Source organism: Typopeltis vanoorti, chromosome 20, assembly GCF_054136105.1.
Source record: "Typopeltis vanoorti isolate ZY-2024b chromosome 20, IOZ_Tvanoo_1.0, whole genome shotgun sequence".
In the NCBI taxonomy this organism is placed as follows: domain Eukaryota; kingdom Metazoa; phylum Arthropoda; class Arachnida; order Uropygi; family Thelyphonidae; genus Typopeltis; species Typopeltis vanoorti.
The window spans coordinates 87,470,688-87,489,477 of record NC_143568.1 but is presented as its reverse complement, the minus strand read 5'-3'; the positions used below and the strand labels follow the sequence as shown (position 1 = coordinate 87,489,477).

Genomic DNA, 18,790 nt, shown 5'->3' with positions numbered 1-18,790 from the left:
TAATTCAAATGAATCAATTTGCGTTCTGTCTTTTTTCTTAATAATCTAGCTTTCACATCCATACATCATTACTGGAAATACCATTGCTTTGACAATTCTAACTTTTGCAGCCTTACTCACACCTCAATCATTCAAATGCACATGCACACACACACACATATATATATATATATATGGACTGAGTAGACAGAATAACTTCATGGAGGTCAATGAGTGAGAAAGACTGGCACTGACAAGGGGATGCCGCATTCCACATGATTCCATAAACATTTAAAGGAATTCAAGTCAGGAGAATTTAAGAGGAAAGGAGAGCATATGGTAGCTTGGATATACTATTTGAATCATGCTTGCACAATGTAAGCTTTTGTAACAGAGGGTGTTGTTTTTCTGGAAGAATCCAGATCCATTGGGCCACACTGTCACCATGTAGGGCAATACCTGAATATATGAGTCTGAAATAATCCCCACATAAGAACTAGTGGTCAAATTGTGTCCGATGGGGATGAGCAGTGCAGTGATATTAATGAGAACAATCACCATACCAGGATGATGCCACCATCATTGGCTTGTTTGCAGCCAACCATCCAGTTTGGTTGGCCGAAAACATCTGTGTGATCATAATGTTTCTCATGAATGTATATATACATACCTCTTCTACTTGATTAAGCCATTCTGCCATCACGCTTTCAACCTTTGAAAGTTCATCTGGATCTGAAGAAATTTGCTTCCTGACTTCAACATTTGTCATGTTTTCTATATCAAGATGTGGACAATCTTTTAATTTAAACTGTGCAGCAACATTCTTTTCAATATCTGTAGACAGAGCATAAAATATGTATTATTTTAACAATACTTAAATATAAAGTATCAGTATACTATCTTAAAACTATAAAGTTAACAGAGAGAGAGAGAAAGAAAGAAAGAAAATTTAAAAAAAAGAGAGGATAGATTAAAAGAGAGAGTCACTAGATTTCTGCTCTTTCAGCTCTATAGAACAAGAGATGGATTATGCTGTTTTTCATTTTTAGTTATTTTGTAATAAGAACATTACTTATAAAAAAAGAGGCAGTTGATTATTCTATCAATAACTATTTGATCTATGCAAACTCAGTTTTGTCTAAGTACAAATAATTTTTATTTTAATTTATATTTAAAAAAATATAGCAAACTCACTAAGAATCTACATGAGTAATATTCAGACTCACGTGTTTAGGATTTAAAATTTTGGTTTATGCTTTTTATTTTTGTGTGATGATATACAGAATTTTTCTCAAAAGAGAAGATAAAGCATTGCCTTACAGAAAAAGACAGTAGTTCCAAAAAAGTGAATTTACAAAAAACGTAATATTACATGAGATATATTAATTCACATTACTCGTTTATATTAGTTCACATTATTTGTTCGCAAATCAATTACTCGTTCACAATATATATAATATATTATATATGTTATAATATATTATTAATGAATAATATATTATAATATATTATTCATTAGTGTGTGTGTGTGTGTGTGTGTGTGTGTGTGTGTGTGTGTGTGTGTGTGTGTGTGTGTGTGTAAGAGTTTATAAGGCAGAATACCAGAACTGGAATAAGATGGTAACAATTATTTTAATTAACAACACATTTCATCCTAATTGCATAGGATTTCTTCAGGTGTAAAAAACATACATACTAGTGGACAAACAGTAAAGACTAACAAAGATGACAACCACTAAGAGAGTGATGTTTTCTAAAATATTTCTAATTGTGATTTTTAGTGGAACCTGTGGCATAGTAATTAAATAATAAAGCAACACGTAAAACCATAGTGATATCTTTAATTAGTAAAAAGGACAGATATTTCGTACTAAAATTCACTGGTCATTCCAGATCCTATATAAAAAACTCAACAGATTTTCTTGAAAAAATCAAGGATATTAAAATTACAGATTCTGAAATACAGGGTGTTCGGGATAAATTTGACATATTTATAATTAATTATATTTTTCCGTAAGTTACATGTATTAACACACACTTCTCTTCATTTAAAAGTTTGGACCCTTCTTCATTCATATACAAGATGTCAGAAAGGATGAATAGCTGGAACCCACCTGAATCATGGAAGAGAATAACTTGTATCATGATGATTCGTGCCCGCCATCAAAATAAGGATATTACGACTGCTGCCCAATGCTCCCTGAATACAGTAAAAACAATTCGGCATGAACTAGAGACTTGCAATGGTGACTACGAGGATGTAGCAAGAAGAAAGATCCCTAGCAGACGATCTGATTGCGTTCGTACAGCAGAATTCCTCGCAAATCTGCAGGAACAGGTGTTGAAGAACCCTGGCATTGGAATTCGGGCTTTGTTCGTGGAGTTGCTAACTGTAGTCAAGCCCTGGATAACAAGGGTAGCCAATGGTAGGCCGTATGTATGGCAGCAGGATTCGGCCCCTTGCCACACCTCTGGGAAAAGTCAAAAATGGTTGTCTGAAAATTTCTACGACTTCACCAGTCCAAATGTTTGGCCTCCAAACTCCCCAGACCTTAACCCCATGGATTATTTTGTATGGGGCGCAGTTGAAAAAGACACCAATCGCACTTCCAGTAATACAAAAGCCCAGTTAATGGATAAAATTAAAACAGTTTTTGCGGCCCTTCCCAGGGAGACTGTAGCATCAGCTTGTTCGAGGTTCCAAAGCAGAATTGAAGCTGTGATCGATGCTAATGGTGGTTATTTTGAGTAAATCTTGTTGATAGTATTGTAATTAACTCTGCCTGTAATGTTTTTTTGTCAATTCATTAAATTTAATAGATACAAAGAAGATTTTCTTTTTCCTTACGAAACTGTCAAATTTATCCCGAACACTCTGTATTAGTCAGTTTTGACATCATTTCTCTGTTCACCAATATCCCATTAACCGACACAATCAATTCTTTACATGAAGATTACACTCCAGATATCAGAAGGATATTCGAATATTTCATCCACTCAGGTTATTTCAGTTGGAAAAACAAAATCTACAAACAAATTGAAGGTACTGCCATGGGTAGCCCTCTGTCTCCACCTTTGGCAAACTACTATTTGAAACAATTCGAAGATACTATGTTCTCATTCCATTCATCCTCAACCATCTCTTTGGTACTGTTACGTCGATGATGTTTTTGCAGTTTTGCCACACACTGAAGATGAACTTTCCACTTTTCTACAACAGATGAATAACCTTCACCCACACATCCAATTCACTATGGAAAAAGAAAACTCTGGTACTTTACCATTTTTGGACATCCTCCTTACTAGAATGTTTTCTGGTACCTTATCTACAAGCGTCTTTCGAAAATCCACATTTACTGGTAGATACATTCACAAAAAAGTCTGCACACCACGTCTCAAAAATTTGGCATTCTTAAATCTCTAATTCATAGAGCACATAAAGTTTGCTCTTCCTCAATAATCTTACAACAAGAACTTTCCATCATTAAAAAATTAATGGAATCAAATGATTACAACTCCAATCAAATCCAACAGATACTTGACTCTTATGTTCTAACACTTATGTTACAGTTTCTTCAACCGTCCGCAGAGTTCCTATTCCGTACATTCCAGGAATCTCAGAACCTATAGGTAGAATTCTGGAAAAGTATCAATTGATTCCAACATATATTTCTATCAACGAAATTTCTTCTTTATTATCTTCTACAAGGGATAAACTGTCTTCTCTATCTTTCGTTGGCATTTACCAAATACCTTGCGAATGCGATGTCTCCTATTTTGGACAAACTGGCCGTTCTTTGGAAAAAAGAATAAAAGAACATCAATATTATATTGATTATAACAAACCTCTGAAGTCAGTGTCCAGTGGGATAAAGCAGTTCTCCTCCATAGATGCAGATTCAAATATGAACACTTATTCAAAGAAAGTTGTGAAACTATCTTACATTGACTGAATTTAAATAGAAATGACTGTGTCTCTCTCAAAGATAAGGTTAAACCATTGTTTAACCTTAATAGATTAAATTTGTTATTTCTATTATTTCCTAGCATGCAGTAAAAATTGTATTTTAATAGGTGATCCACCGAACATTTTGCTTGTATTCCATTCCTATTACTGTTAGAGACACTGAAGATGTACTATTAATTTTAATACGAAATATCTGTCCTTTTACTAATTAAAGATATCGCTGTGGTTTTACATGTTGCTTTATTATTTAATTTCTAATTGTGTGTTGCATTGAGGTGCAAGAGGAGGGCGTGTTCCAAATACCTAGTACTTTGGATGTCAGTAAAGCTGTGGGACTGGATTTTATTTCACCACGGGTTTTGAGAGAATGTGCGAAAGAACTGACAGCTCCGGTGACCTGGTTTTTCAATGAAAGTCTCGCTACGGGAAAGGTACCGAAGGAATGGAAGGAAGGTAAGATGGTGCCATTGCAAAAGGGCAGTAGCAGACTGAAAGTGTCTAATTATAGGCCAGTTTGTGTGTTATTAGTAGTTGTTAAGGACTTCGAGAAATTAGTGAGGGACCATATACGGTAATGGGCAGATGATGAGGGAAAGGCATATACTGTCAATATTTTGCATTTTGCAAAGGCATTTCACAGGGTGCCACATGATAAGCTGATATTTAAATTGCAGCACATGGGTCTGGATGTCAGGTTGGTCAACTGGATTCAGGATTGGCTATCCGATAGGTATCAGAGAGTTGTATATGTTGGGGCAATATCAAGGAGACAGAAGGTTGCATGTGGGATTCCAGAGGGCTCAGTACTGGGACATGTATTGTTTAACCTTTATATCAATGACATTGTCAATGTATTGCAAGGGAATATTCAGTTGTTTGTGGATGATGTGAAGCTGGGAAGGATATTAGTAATAGTGCAGATATGGCAGCCCTGCAAGAGGATTTGAATAAACTGGACAGATCGTCAAATGAATGGGGGGGGGGGGTTAATGCAGCAAATGTAAAGTTTTGAAGTTTGGGATACATTGATAGGATGCTGCATTCTTGATTGTCTCCCCTTACTTCCTGTACTGGAGGAAGGAGGAGAAAAGAGATCAGGGGGGTGATGATTGATATAAACCTGAAAGTTAAGGGACATATTGCAAAGGTGGTGAAGGTACCACAGAGGATAGCTGCAATAATGAGAAGGACAATGACCTGTAGAGATAAAAGAGTTAACATTGCATTGTATAAGACTCTGATCAGACCACACGTAGACTATTGTTCTCAGATTTGGTCTCCAGGATTTGAAGGGGATAAATTACCTGTTGAAAGGGTACACATGCGGATAACTAAGATGATTTTAATACTGTACAATGTTAGTTGTGAGGATTGGCTGAGGGAATGTGGACTGTACAGTTTGATAAATAGAAGAAGGAGAGGTGATATGATTGAGACTTTTAAACTGTTGAGAGGCAGTTACAGGGTTTACATTGGGGAGTTCATTCACTTGGAGGAACAGCAGGAAGAAACAATGACAAGGTGCCATCCATGTAAGTTACAAAAGGAAGCTGTGAGCAAGAGAGTGAGGAGTGATTTTTTTGCATGGAGCGTGGTTGAACCGTGGAATGCATTGCCTGACAGAGTGGTGAGAGCAAGAACGGTAAATGAGTTCAAGGAGTGGTATGATAGACATTGTGTTTCCTAGGAAGGACTTCTCACGATGAGTCTCTTGACTCCATGAAGGCCTAAATAATAATAATAATAATAATTGTTCAGCCCGCCATGCATGTTTATGAATTCGCATGCACATGTTTTGCTAATGATGTATTCAGACAAATTGATACTTGGATTTATATTTAGATATTTAGGATCTAATGACATTTCCAAGGATTTCCAAATTTTTCTCTCTGTTATGTCATAGCAGTGGTGTAATAGTTCCGATTTCTTCCATAACACCTGATGTCTCATTACCGAAGCATCTTGTGGATCAGCTGAACAGAGTGCACGTGATGACAAAGCTCAGGTCTCACTCCTACAGTATTCAATATACCAGATGTGTTCTTCAATACATTGCTCAATCAATTTTTCTATATATCCATAATAAGATGACCAGAAATCACACCACAGATGAAAAACACTGGATTTATATATAATAATTTTTTTTAACTTGGGGATACTGTATATTAGAGTTACCAAGTAATTTTATAAGCTTGGTTATTTAACTCCTAATCCCACGTAAGCAAACGGTTAAGTCTGCGCCTGAAACACAGTTCAAGTCTAAAGATGGTACAACACCAGGCAACTCATTGTAACGGTGAGTAAAGTTCTGATCACTATTCTTAGTATTTCCTATAATGTAAAGCACATCTCACTAAAAGATGTATACTGCAATACATTATGGATGGGGTCACTACTCAGACCGGTTTCAACCTTTTTTGAAGTTTCCTCAGTGAGTAGCTAGACCCTAAATACCAAGGTTTTTAGTAATACAGAGCCTTATCAACTTTACCTATATAAGTTGCTACAAGGTGTTTTTATTTTTAATAAGAATCTCTGGAGGAGATATAGATGTAATTATACTGTAATGTATTGCAGTATAGATCTTTTAGCGAGATTTGCTTTACATTATGGGAAATACTAAGAATAGTGATCAGATCTTTACCCACCTTTACAATGAGTTGCCCTGGTGTTGTACCATCTTTAGACTTGAACTATGTTTCAGGTGCAAACTTAACTTTTTGCTTACTCGGATTTGGAGTTAAATAACCAAGCTTATAAAATTACTTGATAACCCTAATATACAGTATCGCCAAGTTAAAAAATTAATTACATCTATATCTCCTCCAGAGATTCTTATTAAAAATAAAAACACCTTGTAGCAACTTGTATAGGTAAAGTTAATAAGGCTCTGTATTACTAAAACCTTGGTATTTAGGAAAAGAAAAAGTCCTTATCAGGACTTTCAGGGTAAGATAAGAAATGGCAATGCTGTAGCCAATGACGTTTTAACTGAGGCTCGGCTACTGCTTGCCTGTTACCCAGCCATGACTAGAGCTTTTAGCTCAATAACACCTCATCCACACAGATTTCCTTCATTCAGATGATAGGATAAAGAGTCCATCGCTCAGTTCTTTTAAGAACTTTAAGAACCTTGGTATTTAGGGTCTAGCTACTCACTGAGGAGACCTCAAAAAAGGTTGAAACCTGTCTGGGTAGTGATCCCTCCCATAATGTATTGCAGTATACATCTTTTAGTGAGATGTGCTTTACATTATAGGAAATACTAAGAATAGTGATCAGAACTTTACCCACCTTTACAATGAGTTGCCTGGTGTTGTACCATCTTTAGACTTGAACTGTGTTTCAGGAGCAGACTTAACCGTTTGCTTACTTGGGATTAGGAGTTAAATAACCAAGCTTATAAAATTACTTGGTAACCCTAATATACAGTATCCCCAAGTTAAAAAATTAATTACATCTATATCTCCTCCAGATATTCTTATTAAAAATAAAAACACCTTGTAGCAATTTGTATAGGTAAAGTTAATAAGGCTGTGTATTACTAAAACCTTGGTATTTAGGGTCTAGCTACTCACTGAGGTGACCTCAAAAAAGGTTGAATCTGGTCTGGGTAGTGACCCCACCCATAGTGACCCCACCCATAATGTATTGCAGTATACATCTTTTAGTGAGATGTCCTTTACATTATGGGAAATACTAAGAATAGTGATCAGAGCTTTACCCACCTTTATAATGAGTTGCCCTGGTGTTGTACCATCTTTAGACTTGAACTATGTTTCAGGCATAAACTTAACTGTTTGCTTACTTGGGATTAGGAGTAAAATAACCAAGCTTTTAAAATTACTTGGTAACCCTAAATAATATATAATATATATAATATATATATAATATATATATATATATATATATGACAGAATGATCATTGACTTGGTTAACATACATATTTTTTAAAAGATTTGAATGACTAGAACCGAGATTTAAGTAAAAAGGTTTAACATAAAAACACTACTAGTTTCGGCTGTAACAGCCTTCTTCAGGTGACATTATAAAAGAAGAAAAAAAACACTAAACATTGAGGGTTAAAAGACTATGAACAACATAGACAGTCTCTATACATAATTAGCATGAAAACGTTAACAACATAGACAGTCTCTATACTATAATTAGCATGAAAACGTTGTAGTTGCATTTGAAGCTGTTCTTTCGTTTGTTGCATTGTTGGGAGAGTGCGTGCTTGCTACATCACATGAACGCCAGTACATGATTACAGCTGAATAACTATCTGGGAGGTTGTAGCTGAAGTTGTTATTTAGATGAACAGGACTGAAGATGATTTCTCTAGTTTCCACAATTTTTCTCTCTAGTTCGTCACTGCTACGGAAGATGTTAGTAGATTTTTCCCAACAGACTTTGTGACTTTGGTTATCATCATTAGTATTAGCTGAGAAAAGGATATGACTTGATAATGCACTCGCTCGCTGTCTCTTGTAAGTAATGTCCCTCATGTGTTCTTCCATATGCATTTCGACAGATTTGTCTGTCTGCCCAAAGTAAGGAATATCACAATCACACAATAGTTTATATACACCAGGGTATTTGAGTTGATGATGACAAGGTTTTGGGTGGCTAATTAAGGAATGGATCTTTGGAAGTGGAGTGAACAAGGTTCTGATATTGTATTTTCTTAGAACTTTTGCTAATTTATGTGAATCAGTACTTATGTAAGGAATAGATATATTGCCTTTGAATCTATTTATTTCTTCTGAATGATATCTAAAAGGATTAAGAAGGAAGAATCTGTCAATGATTTTCTTGGAATATCCATTAACTTCAAAAGAAGTTTTCAGATGGTTTATTTCTGTAAGAAGTTCATTTGGGTCATCAAGAAGAGAATGGGCTCTATGTCCCAAGGTAGAAATTATTCCAAACTTATGAGGAGGGAAATGATGGGACTGACTGTGCAGATATCTGTTGGTATGTGTGGGCTTTCTAATTTTTTTTGCATATATGGTGTTCCTAAAATCCATAAAGAGAACACCCCATTACGCCCAACAGAAGGTATTGATTCTCCTACATACAATCTTTCAAAATATCTTGCCAAATACCTAAAAAGTTTTTCAAGAAAGTCACCATCCTTTATCAAGAACACTACAGAATTTGTTATATACATCAAGGATATTACAGTTGAGGAAAATGACATCATGGCTAGCTTGGACATAACGTCTTTGTTCACTAATGTCCCAACAGATGAAGTCCTAACATTACTCATGGACAAGTTATCCAAAAAAATGTTAGCCTTGCTTACACATTGCATCAGGTCTGGTTACTTCAAATTTCTAGATAATATATACAAACAAAATCATGGAGTGGCTATGGGTAATCCTTTATCTCCTGTTCTTGCAAATATTTACTTAGAGGATTTTGAAACCAAGGCTATCTCTTCCTTTATTTTAACACCTAAAGTTTGGAAACATTATGCGGATGATGTCTTCATTGTTTGGAGCCATGGACATGAATCCCTTATGGTTTTCCTCGAACATCTCAATAACCGACATCAAAGTATTAAGTTTACTGCTGAGCTTGAAACGGATAATTCCTTACCTTTTCTTGATTTCAAACTGACTCATTCTTCTGGTAAACTCAAAATATCGATATATAGAAAGCCCACACATACCAACATCTATCTGCACAGTCATTCCCATCATTTCCCTCCTCATAAGTTTGGAATAATTTCCACCTTGGGACAAAGAGCCCGTTCTCTTCTTGATGACCCAAATGAACTTCTTACAGAAATAAACATCTGAAAACTTCTTTCGAAGTTAATGGATATTCCAAGAAAATCATTGACAAATTCCTTCTTAATCCTCCTAGACATCACTCAGAAGAAACAAATAGATTCAAAGGCAATATATCTATTCCTTGCATAAGTACTGTTTCACATAAATTAGCAAAAGTTCTAAGAAAATACAATATCAGAACCTTGTGCACTCCACTTCCAAAGATCCATTCCTTAATTAGCCACCCAAAACCTTGTCATCATCAACTCAAATACCCTGGTGTATATAAACTATTGTGTGATTGTGATATTCCTTACTTTGGGCAGTCAGACAAATCTGTCGAAATGTATATGGAAGAACACATGAGGGACATTACTTACAAGAGACAGCAAGCGAGTGCATTATCAAGTCATATCCTTTTCTCAGTTAATACTAATGATGATAACCAAAGTCACAAATTCTGCTGGGAAAAATCTACTAACATCTTCCATTGCAGTGACCAACTAGAGAGAAAAATTGTGGAATCTATAGAAATCACCTTCAATCCTGTTCATCTAAATAACAACTTGAGCTACAACCTCCCAGATAGTCATTCAGCTGTAATCATGTACTGGCGTTCACGTGATGCAGCAAGCACACACTCTCCCAACAATGCAACAAACGAAAGAACAGCTTCAAATACAACTACAACGTTTTCATGCTAATTATGTATAGAGACTGTCTATATTGTTCATAGTCTTTTAACCCTCAATGTTCAGTGTTTTTTTTCTTCTTTTATAATATCACCTGAAGAAGGCTGTTACATGCCAAAACTAGTAGTGTTTTTATATTAAAACCTTTTTACTTAAATCTCGGTTCTAGTGATTCAAATCTTTAAAAAAAAAAAAAATATATATATATATATATATATATATATATATATATATATATATATATATATATATATATATATATATATATATTCATTTTAATATAAACTGACTAAAAATCTGAGAACCATAACAAATTTAGATTTATTTGAAACATAACATGTTTCGTCAGGATCGACTTCATCAGGAGTTAAGAACATAGAAAGTTATTAAAAGACACTGAAAACATCGAGACACTCTAAAGCTACAATATTCGATGGTAAATTAGTTATTATGAACTTGAGCTATAGTCCGTGTTAAAGTTCTATTGTTGTACAACTGTGCATGTGTGGTTCTGATAGTAGAGCTGAAAGAGTCAGGCAAATTATAGCTGAGATTATTATTCATATGAAGATGGTCCAAGGTGATTTCTTTTGACTCAACAATGTGGCGTTCTACCTCATCGTGGCAAATGTGTAGGTTTGAAGTTGTTGTCCAATTTACTTCATGTTGGTGGCTTTTATTGTTCGTGTTTATTGAAAACAAGACATGGCCTGATAGGGCAGTAGCTCTGGTTCTATTTGCCATGATGAGGTAGAATGCCGCATTGTCGAGTCAAAAGAAATCACCTTCGACCCTATTCATATGAACAATAATCTCAGCTATAATTTGCCTGAACTTTAACGTTAACATGGACTATAGCTCAAGTTCATAATAACTGTAATTTACAGTCGAATATTATAGTTTTATAATTGTACAGCTTTAGAGTGTCGCAATGTTTTCAGTGTCTTTTAATAACTTTCTATGTTCTTAATGCCTGATGAAGTTGATCCCGATGTTTCAAATAAATCTCAATTAGTTATAATTCTCGGATTTTTAGTCAGTTTATATAAAAATGAACATATCCCAATGCCGAGTTAATATTAGTAGCCATATATATATAACCAACACTGGGTGTTTCATTATATATATATATATATATATATATATATATATATATATATATATATATATATATATATATATATATATAATCCAGCACTGATCCTATAACAACCCCTTATTAATTTGTAGGTCTCTATCATATCTTCCCTCTTCCTCCTCTCCACCAGACTCTGCAAGTTACATCTTCTCAATCTTTCCTCATACTCGATATTCCAGAGGTTAGAAACCAAATCAGTTCGCCACTTGTGGAGCCATTCCAACATCTCTTCATCCTTCTGAAAACCAGGTGACCAAATCTAGGCACAATAGTCCATGTGCAGCCTAATCAAAGCCTTATACAATGGAACAAGAATCTTCCTACTTTTAGAAGTCAGTGTCCCACGCATCATTCCCAGAAGCCTTTGTGTTGTCTTCACAATTTTGGCTATGTGTCCCCTAAATTCCAGATCCTTATCCACTATCAATAGCAGATCTCTTATTTCCTCCACCTCTAACAATATAACCTCACCAAGCATAAATTCTGCATCCCATCTTTGTTTTCCAAATTTTAAAATCTTATATTTTGCAACAATGAACTCACATCCCCCTTCCCATGCCCATCACTCAATTTATTCAAGTCTTCTTGTAAGGCCACAACATCTTCTCTACTCTTCATGGTTCATCCCAACTTTGCATCATCTGCAAACAACTAAATATCTCCATCCAAATCTTCACCAATATCATTAATATACAATTTAAACAGTAATGGCCCTAAAACAGACTCCTGAGGCATGCCACTAGTGACTTTCCTTTTCCTGGATATAGCTCCCCCATATACAACTTGTTGATACCTCTCAGATAGCCAATCTTCAATCCAATGCACCAATCTAATATCTAACCCTATCTGCTCTAGTTTGACTACGAACTTGTCATGCACCAATCTAATATCTAACCCTATCTGCTCTAGTTTGCCTACCAACTTGTCATGCACCTTATTGTAATAAGTAAGTAAATTACTAAAGAATGATTTCCCTTTAGCAAATCTATGCTGTTCATGAAAGATAATACCATTGTTGTCAATCCAATTCTGGATCCTTGTTCTGACAAGCTTCTTCAACAACTTAACTACAACACCTGACACACAGATCCTACAGTTTGATGCTTCAATTCTATTACCTCATTTATGAAGTGACACAATCTTGCCCTCCTACCACTCCTTAGGAACTTGATCCAGTGCAAGACTTATATTAAAAAAATATGCCAAGGCCGGAATCAACTCCCTGGCACATTCCTTCAGAATACGTGGTGATATATTATCAAATCCCACAGCCTTATTTATATCTAGTTTGCTTAACTTCCGATACACCTCTTGCTCACTTACAGTCAGTCTCTCCTCCCCATTATCAACTGTTCTCAATCTCTCCATGAAGTCACATTCACAAGATTGAAAGACCTATATGAACTACTCATTAAATATCTCCACCACAACTTCTGCAACAGCTATTTTTATACCATTTTCTCCAATCAATGTCATCCTTCCATAATCATCCTCTCTTTTGTTGGCTACATATTGAAAGAAGAACTCTTTAGGATTCTTTTTTTTTGGCTTCATTAGCTAACTGCTGTTCATACCTCACTTTAGCTACCCTCACCAAACAAGTCACCCACCTTGCCTGGTCTTTGTAGTCTTGATGGAATTGGTTATTTCCACTTCTCTTATGCTGCCTCCATAATGCCCTTTTTCTCTGTATCACATGCTTAATCTCTTAAAAAACCTCCGAGCTGCATTGATCTCTTTTCCAGCTAACTCCTCATTCCATGCTACACCCTCAATATGTCTCTGAGTTGAAAGTTTATTTTTCACTTGGTTAGAATATAATAAATTTAGTTTAATCCTTTATCCAAGTGTGAGCAAACAAAGTTTGCGCCTGAAAGTATCTTCAGGACTGGGGTAAGGTAGTGCAACACCAGGACACTCCTTGCAAAGGTGGAGCAAGCTACTAACACTCCTAACTCAGTATCTCCCATAATGCAAAACACAACTCCTTGCGGATATGTCTAATGTTATGCATTAAGGGATGGGCCACTACTCAGACTAGTTTCGACGTTTATTGAGGTCTCTTCAGTGGGAGCCAGGCCCAAGTGGAGATACCAGCAAGTCATCTCTACCTATAGAAGTTGCCAAATGGTGTGCACCTTTTTAATAAGTTACTCTGGATTTAGAGAAAGATGTTGAAAGTTTATTTTTCACTTACTTTCAACATCTTTCTCTAAATCCAGAGTAACTTATTAAAAAGGTGGCACACCATTTGGCAACTCCTATAGGTAGAGATGACCTGCTAATATTTCTGGCTGGTATCTCCACTTGGGCCTGGCTCCCACTGAAGAGACCTCAGTTACCAGAACCCAAGAGAGAGCTCCTATTCCAGTCCTGCTGCCTTGGTAAGAACCCTTTGTTGTTTTTTTTCCTAGGTTCTTTGTGTTCCACCTGTATCTTAGTGTAACGGGTATCTCTTTTTTTTTCTAAAGCATGTCTTCGGCTCTTCCGAGAGTAAGAACCCTCGGGTTCGAAATTGACGCAAGTGTCCAGAAGAGGACATTTGCGAAAGCTCTCGTTGACTGCGTCGGGGCAGACAATATTTGTGGCTTTACCCCCTATGGGGGGGGGGGGAAGATATCAAGTAGTGTGTAAGAATACCAATACAAGAGAGAAACTATTGCAAGGGGTTAAATGTGAAGGAAAAATTTGCCACCCATTTGTTGTGGGAAGCATTGCTAAAAGAATGCGAATAGACCATTTCCCTCTAGAATATCTTGAAGGAGGTAATGATATTATCACTCAAGTTTTTCAAAATAGGGAACAGTACAAGACATCCAAGTAGGCAAAGACGCTGACTTCCCTGAATGGATGTCGGGTGAAGTCACATTCTCGCTAACAATAAAGGAGGAAGTCCCAAATTTTATCATGATTGGATCGGCCAGGGTAATGGTTAGTTACCCTGGAGTAAAAAGGCAATGTTATAAATGCAGCGCCCTCAGTCACCTCGGAGCCCAGTGGACCAAACTGAAATGTAAGAACTGCCTCACAGCGGACCATTCACTGGCACAATGCCAGTCGGCATGCTTAAAATGCACCGCTTACCGACCATAAAGTGGACACTTGTCTGATGAGAAACCTTGCAGAAAAAATAGGAGGCAATATCACGCCCAACACCGAAGCACCAGGAAAAAATGTCAATGCCACAGAACCAAATGATTTCCCAACCCTAAAGGCTGCGCATGAAAGGGCAGCAACAAAGAATCATACTGCCACATCGCAAAATGAAGTAACAGAGAAACCGACAGACAACACTGTAGAAGCAGCCAGGAAAGATGCAAAGCATGAGGAGCCAGTCAATGACCAAACCACCGCCACAGAAAATAACCAGAAACGCCAGCAGGAAGGTCCTATCACAGTAGTTGAAGAAACAACAGAAGAAGAAACAACAGAAATGGCAATTCATAGCGAAAAAACCACACAAAAAAGGCCAGGCATCCCTGAAGAAGGGAATGTGAAAAAACCAAAACCAGGGAGTCCGGGTATAGCTGAACCTGAAAAGGTAACAGCAGAACCCACAAAGTACCCTTATGCAAAAGCCAATGCACCGATACTGCATCTGCTAAAAGACTTCCCCAAGGAAGCGACAGTTTTACGAAATGGAATAGAAACATTCAGGGATATCCTATTTATCCTCAGAGGGAAAAACGGGTCTAAAGTGGTAAGCGCAGAGTGGAACGATATGTTTGTCGAAGACATAGACGAAATCACTCCAGAACAAATCGAAGAATTTATTGATGCAAAGGATGACGTGGGAGCAGCATTGTACAGAGGCCTAGGAATGCTAAACTACTCCCGTGGAGAAAAGTTAGCAGATCACATCCTCAAAACCCACAACAGAAAGCAGGAGGATGTAAGCCTTGCTTAACACGCAGACAAGTCAGTAGATTCGTCGTATGGAGCTGCCAGACTCGGGGAGAAAGAAGAAGAAAAAAAAAAAATTTTTTTTTCTTCCCTTTTTCTCTTTCCCTTTCAGATTAGAATTTTTTTTGCTATGAAAAGGTATTTGTCTATTCCAAAGGAGGGGGGGTACCCTGAGAACCTGGACTGCAAAGGCCTACATCAAGGCGGAGCAGCTCCTTGTGGGCTGCATCACCCAGGCCAGGCTCTTCCCCCACTCTTCTGATCATTCAGTTTGAAATTCTGAAATTCACCTAGTTTCTTATTTCTTTGGTTCTGTCTTATGAATTATTATATGTACGTCTTAATGTTTTTACCAGTTCCTTTTTCACGTGTTGCTTCTTTCATTTTTTTTCCCCACTTTCCTCGGGCAGTCATCTGAAGAGGTGACTGCCCGAGGAAAGCTGAGGAGAACGGATGGAGGGAGATAATGTCGGAGATCTGCTTGGCACTGGCATTTGAGTTAGGCCAAGTAGGTCGACTGAGGCCTCTTTAACCACCTACTACTATCAACTCTATCTTTTCTCCTCCTCTCTCACTATCAGGCTGACTCTCAGCACAACTTTTTTAAATCTAAAGAGGCCAGTGATGAAAGGCATGAACTCCCATTCTACCTCAATAAAGGTCAAAACTAGTCTGGGTAGTGGCCCTTCCCTTAATGCATAACATTAGACATATCTGCAAGGAGATGTGTTTTGCATTATGGGAGATACTGAGATAGGACTGTTAGTATCTTGCTCCACCTTTGCAAGAGTGTCCTGGTGTTGCGCTACCTTACCCTAGTCCTGAAGATACTTTCAGGTGCAAACTTTGTTTGCTCGCACTTGGATAAAGGATTAAACTAAATTTATTATGTCTTTGAGTTCTTCATAATCACCCACCTTGTAGTTCCATATATACTCTTCTTACAGAGGTCCTCACACTGCTGGCTACAACCCAGCTAAATCACCTCATGGTCACTCTCACCAATTGGTGGGTGATTTGACACCTCATTTATAATTACATCCTCTGATGAGATAACCAAATTCAAGACCCTCAATTCTCGTGTGCCTTCCATTTAATATGGAGTCACCATACAATGCCACTCGCTTGCCCTCTGCTACATACCGTTTGAGGTAGTTATCCCTCAGAAACTTAAGAAAGTCATTTTCTTTACTTCCAGTTGCATATCTCATCATTCCAGCCATTATTACCATAATTAAAATCACATCATAATGATCACCCTTTTCTTATTTGCTTGGCTAATTTCATTATACATTTCATAGTCACTACCATCCACATTACCTGGTCTGTAACAACATCCAACCAAGTATTTCATTCACTCACCTCTATCTCACACCATACTGCCTAAAAACCAATGGCACAATTTCTCCTCTTGCATCTCTACTTTGTATGGAGATGACTTTCTCTATCATCAATAGCACTCCCCCCCCCCACCCTTTTTTACTCCTTCCATCTCTATTCCTGTTAGGATGTCCTCATCTAACAGTGTCTCACTTATTCCAACAATTTTTGGGTGAACAGACTCAATTAGTGTAACCATTTCATCTGCCTTGTTTCTTACACTGCTAGCATTTGTATACAAACAGAACAGCTCATTCCTGGATCTACAGCTAGTTCCACTGATACCACTCATTCCATGTAATCTCTCCATGCTCGACTGGGGCCATTCCCCTTTCTGCTTATTCATTTTAGAACCCCTCTTCAATTCCAACTGTTTCCTCTTGATCCCAGGACATCCCATTCCTTTCCTGTCTACACATGCTCTCACATCCTCTTGGAGTATCCATCTTTCTCATGGTGTGTACCTCTGTCCACCATGAGTGTCCCCATTTCTCTGTTCCTCTTGCACACTCATTCTCAATACTCATGCTACTCACTTCCTCATTCATAACCATCTCTTTAATCTCTCCTGTCTTACTCTCCTGCTCTTCCACATCACTTCCCACTTGATCTGATTCATTCTCTGTACCCACTTCTCTACCTTCCAGCAGTAGTCTCTCCAAGTGACTCACACCATAACCACTCAATGCAGTCCATCTCTTTTAAATAGTTCACTTCATCCTTCAAACTCATTCCACACATTAACAAACTGTACTCCCCCTCTCCTCACTCATTTCAGTCAACATATCATTCATAATCCTTGCTCTCTGCCTCATCCCACCACAGTCATGCCTAGGCAACATGTTTACTATCCTTCCTTCCCCACTATTATCTTTAATCTTTAAGCAGCCTCCTGATATCCATTCTGACGTGCTCTTTGTCCTCTGTCAAGTCATTCGTATCTATTAAAACCATCAACTCCTTTACTAGTTCCCTCCTCATATCCAATTCCTCAATCACTCTACTCATTTTACTACCTAGATAACATACCTTATGCATCCTCTCACCAGCACATCTTTGATAATGGAGTCACCATACAACACCACTCACTCGTCTTTTGTTAACTCTTTCATACCTACATGATTTGTTTTAATCGTTTTTGCCCGAATTTTCTTAATCTTCGCATCCATTTCATCTCTTGCCTCATCCAACCCAATTCAACTTTCGAATCTTGCGTGACATTCTCTCTATCATTTAATCTTTCTAATTTTGGATTCTCGCCCCCGCTTCACATTTTCGCTCTCATTCATCCTTTTGAGTTTCCGTACTTTCGGTCCATGCATCGAACTTTCACCATCATTCATTATTTCGATTTTTCCACTTTCGAACCTTGCATGATACTATTTCCGATTTCATTCCCTCTTTCGATTTTTCCAACTTTCGAACCTTTTGTCATGTTATTTTCGGTTTCTTTCGTTCTCTCAATTTCGTTGCCTTCCACCACAATCACTTCGATTTCGTCCTTTTTCCATCCATTACGGTTTCAAATCACTCATTTTCTTTTTCAATGATTTTTTAACAATTTTTCACCTTTCTGTCACACCATCCTTCTCTTTCGAACAAGCACTCATTCTTCCCATGATATTCGTACTACTAACACTTTCTATCATCAAATTCATATTAGCATTCATGAAATCTTTGTTTAGCTCATACTTCACACACATCCTCCTTCCATCCACCCTAAATGTCCAGAAATCATCTATGTAATCAAAAAAATACATGTAGCACACCTCGCACTTCACGAAGTGACTGAAGTCTAAGTTAAATCATGCAATGACAACGCTGCCTCCATCTTTCCTCTGCTGGTTACTACTCTAAGGTCTAATAACAATTAATTTGTAATTAAATTTAGGCAAAATATCCCACACACTAATAATACTAGTAGCGTACAACTTTTATAGCAGCTCTTACT

General features: G+C 37.2%; 1 protein-coding gene across 1 annotated transcript in view; it reads right to left on the bottom strand.

The window, feature by feature from the left end:
• LOC150095635 (dynein axonemal heavy chain 8-like) overlaps nt 1-9,645 on the bottom strand; it is a 2,108,518-nt gene extending 2,098,873 nt beyond the window's left edge. Inside the window, exons 1-2 of the mRNA XM_090409931.1 lie at nt 9,624-9,645; nt 650-813 (exon numbers count right to left, since the gene is read on the bottom strand). Coding sequence (XP_090266057.1) covers nt 650-813; nt 9,624-9,645 — 186 coding nt within the window. The remainder of the gene's footprint in view (nt 1-649; nt 814-9,623) is intronic.
• Nucleotides 9,646-18,790: the final 9,145 nt, after the last annotated feature.